Raw genomic sequence first — 10,216 nt, 5'->3', positions numbered from 1 at the left:
TGTGCAGTCCTTGGTTGGTGGTTGAGACCCTGGGAGCTCCGAGGGTACTAGTTAGTTCATATTGCTGTGTCTTGAACAGTGAAAGAACCCATTATTCACAGAGAAAGGATGAGAGGAAAATGCAACCCATGCAAGAGCTTTAGGATAAATATCGATACATATTTAATGTACTGGTTAGTTTCTGTCAATTTGACACAAGCTAGAATCACCCGGGAAGTAGGAACCTCAGTTGAGGATTGCCTCCATCAGCTTGGCCTGTGGGAATGTCTGTGGACCATTTTCTTAATTTCTAATAGATGGAGGATGGCCCCTACTACTGAAGACGGTGCAATCCCTAGACATATGGACCTGGGCTATACAAACAAAGTAGTTGAGTATAGTGGTAGAGTTAATCCACTCTAAAGTGTGTGTGCACCCATGCTCACACGTCTAGCTAATGCCCCAATGTTGTGGATTCTTGGTGAAAGACATATACACACAGACGTATTTTTAGTATGCCCCAAGCCACTCAATGGTTGGGCCACTCCCAAACTTTCACATTCCAATGCCTCCCCCTCAGATACTCCTGAAGTATTACTTACTAAAATCTAAATCCCACCTCTGCTACCCCAGACTGAATCGGGAAGGGGTCCCTTGGGGCTGCTTTTCTCTCCGGCTCTTACATGACTGTTACTCTGTCTTCTGTAGGTCTCCTGCCTGATCCTCATGCTTCCCCAGCATGGGTACTAAATCTTCCTTCTTCCCATGGTTCCTTTGCCCGGAACATCTAAAATCCCACCTCTGTCTCTCTGCCCAACCATTGGCCACTGGCAACTTCATTCACAATCAAAGCAAACTGGAGAGACCAGGACCCTCAGCTTCTGTCCTATAGGCAGACATGTGGATTCCCATCTACTTTTGGGAGCCAAAGAGCATTAGAACCAATCCACAACAGCCGTACTAAGCAGCAATCCTTTGCGTCTCTGCTCCAGGTCCTGTCCCAGGTCTCTGATTGGAGTTCCTGGCTAGACTTTCCTCAGTGATATACTATAACCTGTAAGCAAAGTAAACCCTTTACTTCCATCTTGCTTTTGGTCATGGTGATTATCACAGCAACACAGAAGCACGCTAATACATTTGGGGATTGCAACAAAATCGGGGCACTAGTAATTAGCATATCTCAGTGGTATGTGTCAGATATCATGAGAGGTGTTATTGAAAAGCAACGCCATTAAAATGGTGAAAAAATAGAGGCAGGCAGATTTCTGAGTCCGAGGCCAGCCTGGTCTACAGAGTGAGTTCCAGAACAGCCAGGGCTACACAGAGAAACCCTGTCTCGAAAAAAAAAAAGAAAAGAAGAAGAAGACTTTCTAAATGTTTGATAAGACTTACTGAACAAATATAATGGGAAGGGAAGCTACATTAATGAAATGACCAAAAAATGCTTGATGTGTTTTCCTTCTGGACACTTCCTAGAGTATGATAGTGGTCCAAATGAGCAATAACATGAGGAAAAAAAAGTGTTTGTTGGCAGTAAAAAAGAAAACATCCCTTGAGAGAGACTGGCTTAGATTTGAATGTGTTGATATCAAAATAACCAGGTAAAAATCTGAAGTTTCTCCATTAAATAGCAAGCTGAAGTTGGTGAGATTTGTATGGTTTGAGTAGGGTTTCAGCATCGGGAGGGGAACCATTGACCCTAAGGCATAGTCACTAGAACGAGTGGTGCTAGCTAAGATTCAGAATCAGATGCGTCATACGGGAGGACTCAGGGTAGAAATCACACATCAAAATAGCATGAGGAAGAGAAGAGAATGAGGAGGCAAGAAAAGGCCTGAGACTCCAGCTCTGAGCATATCAGAAACAAAATTCTCTGTGTGAACTAGAGAGCCAAGATCCAGATTCAGGGGCAATGCAAAGCACCCGAGGCTACTGTACAAGTAATCTACGCCCATGCCTTTTTATCTGAAGTTGCAAGCTGATACTAATGAAAATATTTCTAAAGAATAAAGATCACTGTAGGGATGAGACTGTTCTCAACTAAGGGGTGATGCTGAACTCTCGTATGCATCTTTCCACAGGAAAAAAAAACCTGCCTTTATCTTTTTATCTGAAGGAGAAGGCCCCCAAATAGAAACCCAACACACACACATACACTCTCTCCATATATAAGTATGTGTATATATGTGTGTATGTATGTATACATAATACTATAGCTACTAATTATTTTCCAGAAGAAAACAAAACTACACCAATATTAAATTATGATTTTGTCACTCTCTAAATCATAACACTGTATCAAGGATTGCATAATCTTTAAATTCTTGATGCAGCCTCCTGATTGGTAGTTCACTAGCTGCAAAAACAATCTCTCTCAAGTACTGCAATAAAAACACACAGAAACACAAGACTGCTGTGACTCTGCCCCCTGCTTGTTATTTTCCTGGAATTTATAAACCTCTTAACCTTTAGGAATCACTTGCTTGTTTATTAAAACAATCGAACCTAAGGTGTTTCTAGAATGTAAGATTAAGGCCTAATATTTAATAGGCTTTTCTGGAAGCACACAGCATAAATTAGTTTAGTTTTCATTTTTTAATATAGGCTTGTGTTTTCTGACTCGGCTTTCTCTCAACAGCTATTTGTAAGTTATTAAAACTTTCCAGCTGAAATGTTTGTCTGGTATTAGCTGCTTTGTACTGAACAGGATTTCACGGGGAGGTCCTGGTGAAACTTGTTTGCTTGAAACACATTATTGTTACTTTAGGCGCTGACTGTTCTCCAGCTGACTTGATTAAAGTGCAGTCTATGGCTTGGATGGCTTGCGTTTCACATTGGTTTGAGCAAGATGATTGGTATGAAGGACTCCAAAGAGTAAGATATTTTTATCTTGCAATTATAATTTTGCTTTTGTCTTTGCCTGCTTTTCTTCTTGTAAAGTTCTGCACCATCTCTTACATTGCAGACATTTCTATAATACAAAATTGTGAGGACATGAGAGCAATTTTAAAAATGAGAATATAGTTTATAGGGATAGCTATAATTATACATTGACCAAGGGCTCCCATCCCACTCCAACTGTAGATAATTTTCTTTTTCAGTTGTGAGTTAATGCTAAGGTGTCCTGCATGCTAGACGAGTTCTACCATTCATCTGTATGCTCAGCCCTCTTTACATTTTATATTTTGAAACAGGATCTCATTAAACTACCTAGACTTATCTTGAACTTGTGGCACTTCTGCCACAGTATTCTGAGTAGCTGAGATCATAGGCCTGAGCCATTATACCTGTCAAGATCAACTCACAGTAATATTTTAAGATTGTCTTTAAGATTGAACTATAAAATGCTATTTTGTATAGTAAATATATATGTGTATATATTTATATATAAATATGTATAAATATATAAATCATGCATAAAATAGCAATAATTACAAACCTTTTCCCCTAAATAAAAATATTTAATCAAATGGAAGGCAGTTATATGTCAATACTTAGTATTATGATGCTATTATTAAAGGAAAAATGGAGATACACTTTAAGAAAATTAAAATGCTTATAATTATCTTTTAAAGGGGGTCAAACTGTTACCATGGTGACTTGGCCCATTATTTTGAAAAAGTATAGGTTAGCATTGTAATACTAAAAAATGAAATCTTATTTTACAATGAGCCCTGTCGAAGTGGGCTGAGCTTAGAAGAAGTTAAGTTTAATTTTCAGTGGGGATTTTTATTGATATTTAGGAGATGAGTGTGGCTTTTCTTTCCATTAATTTGTGAACAAAAGAGCCAGAGTATTTTAGTGAGGTTCAAACATGGTTCTCCTCATTGCTGTCCATGGGCAAACACTACTGTAAATGCACAGTATTTCTTTTCCCTTTCTTCACTTCCTGGCATTCTGTTCAAATCACACCAATCACAAATACTTTCTTATTCTTTTACTTCACTTTTTTTATAAATGCTCAGCAGTGCATAGCCTCCAGGGACTTTTTTTTTTTCCAGATAGTCTTATTTTTTTCTTTGTTGTTGAACAAGATGATAAACATCTCTGGATCCTGTAGCCATCTGCCCCTGAGGAAAATCCCCCATAGAGTAAATTATAAAGCATTCTTCAGAAACGAAAAGTTGCTGTGACTTAGTAAAAAGCTTGCCATCATGAAATCTGAACTTCAATAATGGTATAATGCAGTAAGAAATGATGAGAAAATTTCAGTCTATGACTTTTAGTAGCAAGAATCTCTACTCACTGTGCAAGGACTGCACTACAATGCGAAGGCCCCTTGCATGTGTGAGGAAGCCTTAGACACAATAAATAACACATTCTTTTTCATGTTTCCGAAAAGATTCTCTTTGAAGTCCAGCCCATACGATGACAGTATGATTTGGGGTCAAGATAGGACTAACTTTAATAAAAATGCTGTTTACTAAAATGCGTTATTTAAAGTGCCTTTGGAGCATCACATAGAGATTGTGAGGAGGGTTCAAATTCTTTCCCTTTCAGTCACTAATATTGCTATAGGCATTTGTAATTAAACCAAGACATTAATGGGAGTAGTAGTATTGTGAATCACAAAAATAGTTTATTCCTTAAATTGGCCATATCATCTTTGTGAATACAGGTCCTTCTTGCTCCGGTGTCATGCACTGGTGTACAGACACAGATGAGATGAAAACTCATAGTCAACGAGGAAACCAGCACAGGAATATAGGCTTTTATTTCTTCTAAGCATCCAGCTTATTTTCCAGGTTGTGTATATGTATCTATATCCTATATGGCCACCATTTTAAACGATAATAAAAATTGAATTTTTGATTCAAAAATTACAAACTCAAAGTGTAGAGTTTGAAAATTGACATAAAAGTGTGAATTTAATATCGAGAGCAATAAGTTGACACTTGTATTATTTATGACATGTATACATATAAATACACATATATAAACCTTACTATTATAATTTGTTTTGAGCATTATTGTAATTCCAGTAATTTATTCTTAAATTTTAACTATACTTATTTCATCATAACTCTACACATTCAAATTAAACATGATAACCTCTAAAAAATCTAATATGTAAAATACTTACATGGCTTGCTTTCTGTTCCATTTCATCCACTGACTAAAAGTAAATTTTCCTTAATCTCTGTATGTGTCTGTGTGCACATGTGCATGGTTTGTATATGGGGTTGAGAACCAACTTAGAACACAAGTTAACAAAATGAAAATAGTATCCCTGTTGTCAGCCGCTAACACTCCCAGTTGCACGTAGCTTTCTTTCTAACACTCCCAGTTGTGCGTAGCTTTCTTTCTGACCCCAGCACAAGTCAGCATTACAGAGGGAGCTGATGCTTAGCATTGCACCAGTGATGTGCATGTGTTATCTCTAGACCAAAAGGGTTGTTTCTTCCAAGTAACCCATGCTTAGACCGCACATGCAGCAAGAAGAAGTAAGGTTAATGAGCATTTCTTCTTCCATCTAAAACATGGTACTTGTCTCAGTGAAAAGCTTGTCTTACAGGGTGACTTTTTACAGTTTATACTTAAAATCATAAAAATAGCATTAAAGTGTTCCTTAGGTTGGATTTTCTTTTTTTATTTTTAGTGATGTGGAATCATTATTCATGCTGATAACAAAAGAATAAAGGCTTCTGGGGATTTAATTTTGTCTCCTTAGTAACAGATTTGGCCTAATAAAACCTACATAGTCATACATCCATTTTATGATTCTGTTGAAAAAACAGTCTTAAAGTTCTAAATATTAGGATTTATTTGAATACCCAACGTGGATTTTTTTTAATGCAATGGTATTGATTTGTTTATTGACAAATGATTTTTTTTTTATTGCTAGGGCCAGTCATTCATTTTCTTGTTTGTCACACATACATTAAATACCCATCATGTGCCTGAAACCCAGCTTAACACATCTCTTCTGCTTCTGTGAAGTTCTTCAGCCATTCCATTTTCAAGGTGTGCATTGTGTGCCACAGCCAGAAGTGAGGCCAAGGGACTGAATAGGAAGTCTTAGTTTTCAAGCAAATCACTCAAAATTATAAATTTTGGAAAAGTAAATATTATTTTTATTTTTCCTATTTATTATTTTGATAACTGGTATATAAAGATTACTCAGTCACAAATTTTAAAGTGAGTTAACATTGGGAATGGTGTACATACTTATCATCCCAGTATTCTTGAGACAGAGGCAGGAGAATTGCTGTGATTTGAGACCAGCCAGTATTACATAGTGAAATTATAGGGCTTTCTGGGCAATGTAACAAGACTCTATCTCAGAAAACCAAAATATAAATAAATAAATGTTAACAGATAAAAGAATATGATCTACTGTTTCTTAGATTTGCAAAAAATAATTTAAGACAGAGGCATACTGAATTTTATATACAAGAAAGAAATTCAAATATTATTTAATTTTTGCAAATAAAAAATGAGGATATAAGAACAAATGCTTCCTTCTGTAGATGAGTGATAAATTATGCAACATTCAAATAAAGGAATATTATTTTGTGCTAAACACCTCTCACGGTAACAGCAAGTTATGAAAAGCATTAGGAATCTGTCCCTCTACCTAGCCAGTTGCACTAGCATAATCTGTTATGGTGTAATTATTTTGGAAAACTGAACTTTTGGCAAACTAAAGGCTTGCAACTTCCATGAAGAATGATTGGATGTTAAATATGAATTAATTCCAGTAAGGTGGAATGTTTAGCACAGAAGCAATGTCCTGCCTGCTTCTTCAGGTTTCAGTGTAGAGAGCTGTGCATATCTTCCAAAGTCAGGCTTGCCAAGGCAGGGTATCCCTGTAATGGCTTGGACTGGTTCCGAGCAGTAAGCACACCAGCGTGTTTCACCTGTCCCATGTGTTTCGAAGCCCCTGCCTTCCTATCTGCAGCTAGTTGAAGAATAATTAAAGAGTTGATTCATTTTAGTTGTATGCTTCTTGTAGTTTTGTTTTAACATTGTTTGGAGCCATTCTCTGAAGTCCCAAAATTTAAAGGAAATCACATATGCAAAGAAAATGGGAAGTTGATATATATACAAAATGCTTAAACAACTCTTAAGCACATAAGTTTACATCCAAAGTTGATCCTTGGCAGATAAGCCAACAAAACAATAAATGCGAACAATAACAAAATAGAAAACACTGGGAAAAAATTGAACCTAAATTATAGAATTGTGACATCATCTAATTCAAATGTCCAGGTTTTAACCAAAAGTATCAAGTCCTAACAAAGTTGGGTAATAAGCGAGTAATCCAATCTACTTGGGATGCTGTAGCAATGTCACTCTGGTCAACTTAGTGAGACCTTGTCTAAAAACAAAACATAGGGAGAAGGTCTGGGAGCACTTAGACCTTAGTGGTAGAGTATGTGTGAGGTCTTGTGTTCAATTCCCCAAATTGCAATATATACATTCATATATGCCTACTATATAATACACATATACACACACACACAGACTTTATGACAACTATTTTCAAGGTATCCAAAGAACTAAAGAAAGACATGGAGAAAATCAAGAAAGTAGTATATATGGAGACCATGAGACTATAAAATAATTGGGAAAAGGAGTGTTGGGACTGAAATGTCCAATTATTGAAATAAAATTTTACTATAACAACTTAAAAGATACTTTGTAGACAAGGGAAAGTATACTTGCAGGCATGAAGGCAGGATAATAGAAATTATTGATTCAGGGCAAAAAAGGAAATGTTGAGAGAAGTAAACAAAACTAAAAGACCTAAGAAATACTGTCAGCAGACTAACAGGCTCTCGTGTAGGAATTTAGAGAGAAGAGAGGGAAGCAAGGGCATGTGAAGATATAATAGCAAGTACAGTTCCAGACTGATGAACGACATTACAATGAACCTTCAAGAATTTCAGCAAAATCCAAATAATCTGAATTCTAGTAGTTTCAATTAGGTAAGTATAATCAAAACGTTAAGGGTAAAGATAAGACACAGAATCTTGAAACCCAAAGATAGAAGCAAATCATCACATGCCTGAGTCTTCTCTAAGGTAACTGTGAAGATTCTTATCAGATACACTGGAAACCAGAGGCAATGGGACAAGAACTTGCCACAAGAAGAATGTTTGTTGACCAAACTTTCCAAATCTGGCCCAACTATCTTTTAAAAGTGGTCCTGCAAACAAATATGAAAGAATTCATTACCTCCTAACTATCCAGACACATGTTCAAGGAAATCCTCCTGGTTAAGAGAAAAGAACACCAAGACATTAACACCATAAAATATGATACCATGATGACCTCAATAAAATAGATACGTGGGTAGCTATAAACCTAATGCTATAACAAATGGTTAGTAATTTTACCACCCACGGTCTTCAAAATTTAAGAGCATAGTCCACAAGAAGTATTACCATGACTGATAATTACTTAAGAAATTAGAATGTTCGAAGAAAGATGAGAAGGGATATTTTTATATGTTCAAATCATGCACCATTCTTGTAAAATATGTTTCATCCATGCTTGCAAGAACTAGAGTTACAGGTAGATACTTGTACTTTAAATATAAGATTGTCTAAACAGAAGATAGAGACTGGCCGAGTCGGTTAAAAATGCTTGCATGGGTAGAAAACTTGGAAGATGAGTTGGTGTCCCCATCCCTCCATGTGGGGACCCTGTCTAACAGTGGAGGCAGTCTCTTCAGTGTCCATATCCCCACTGCACTTTGGGTGTTTTGATTAAGGTCACCCACATTGAATTCTGTGAGCCTCCCCCATCCCAAATCTCTAGGACTTTCTAGAGTTTCCCTGCATCCCCAACCCCTGGCAACTGCCTATTTCCATTTATTCATCTGGCTCTCTGGGCTTCTCTCCTGTCTTCCCCAACCACCACCACCACCCCAGCACCTGATTCTGTTCCCCTTTCCCCTCCCCCTCCCCTCTTCCACCAGATCCCTTCCTCCCTCCTTCTGCTGCCCATGACTATAGCAGAGAACTGCCTTGTCTGCCCCAGTGGGAGAGGATGCATGTAATCCTGTAGAGACTTGATACCCTGGGGGTGGGGGAGTGCCCAGGGTGGGGCTACCCTCTCAGAGGTGAAGGGGAGAGGGAATGGAGGAAAAACTCTGCGAGGGAGGATGCAGAGCAAGGGAAACATTTGGTATGTAAGTAAATAAAGTAATAATTTTGAAAATTGAAAATTGAAAAAAGCATTTACTGTTAACAGTTGATCCCCTTTAACTCTAAAGATGCCAACTTCATAAATGGTAAAAAAAAAAAAAAAAATGAAGTGATTTTCATTCACATAGTAACTACAAGAAATTATCATGACTATGTTGATATCAGACAATACTGTTAACGATCTCAAAGTACTTATAATAGACAAAGAAGAACACTGAGAATAAAAGTCCAATGCATGATAAACATTATACCCTCCCCAGGAGATTATAATAACATATGAAGTAAAACCTGAATGGAAGGGGCTCACAGTGCATTCACCAAGCAGTTGAAGAACCAAATACTCTCTCAATATTAAACAGCCATAGTGTGTCAACCAAAACAAAGCCAAAGAAAGGGAGTACTGTGGATATCAACCTAATTAGGTTCATACACAGGCATATAGAATAGCTCATTCAGCAATTGCATATGCATTTTTCTAATAAAAAAATTTCTCAGTATAAATATTTTACAACATGGGCAATATACGTTCTCTAATCATACTGAAATGAATTTGTAACAGAAAGGAAACCATGAAATTGTCCAATCTGTTTAAATTAGGCAAAAACCCTCATATAAAACCAATACATGAAAATCAGAAATATCCAAATAATATAAGGACTTAAATATGAAGATAAGGACACAACATACAGAAACATAGAAAGCAATGCATGCAGAACCAAAATGCAATACTTAGCACTGGATATCAACCAACAGGGAAGCTCTCAAATCACAATTAAATTTTACATCAAACCTAATGAGAAAAATAAACTGTATTCAGTCAAATTTTAGGATAAATAGCACAGTAATGTTATATAAAACAGAGATTTGAAAGGCATTAGAGATAACTCAATGAAACTAAAAAGTATTCCTTGAAAAGTGGATCACAATTGACCAGTTCAACCAGATGGATTAAGAACACAAAAGAGTAGTTCCAAGTTATTAACATCATAAGGGGGTATCAAGATACTCCTATAGAACCCAGGATAGCTAAAACTATTCTCAACAATAAAGGAACCTCTGGTGGAATCACAATCCCAGACCTT

At 36.8% G+C, this 10,216-nt stretch overlaps 1 protein-coding gene across 7 annotated transcripts in view; it reads left to right on the top strand.

The window, feature by feature from the left end:
- Positions 1 to 10,216, top strand: part of Wdr17 (WD repeat domain 17) — a 100,281-nt gene that overhangs the window by 18,513 nt on the left and 71,552 nt on the right. For 3 of the 7 annotated variants that reach the window (XM_031339830.1, XM_031339829.1, XM_031339828.1), the window contains exon 2: positions 2,747 to 2,853. The exons of the other annotated variants lie outside the window; for them this stretch is intronic. In XM_031339830.1, coding sequence (XP_031195690.1) covers positions 2,788 to 2,853 — 66 coding nt within the window. In that variant the 5' untranslated portion in view covers positions 2,747 to 2,787. The remainder of the gene's footprint in view (positions 1 to 2,746; positions 2,854 to 10,216) is intronic. 7 annotated transcript variants of the gene reach the window in all.

Source organism: Mastomys coucha, unplaced genomic scaffold, assembly GCF_008632895.1.
Source record: "Mastomys coucha isolate ucsf_1 unplaced genomic scaffold, UCSF_Mcou_1 pScaffold22, whole genome shotgun sequence".
NCBI lineage: Eukaryota > Metazoa > Chordata > Mammalia > Rodentia > Muridae > Mastomys > Mastomys coucha.
This window is presented reverse-complemented; position numbering and strand designations above follow the sequence as displayed.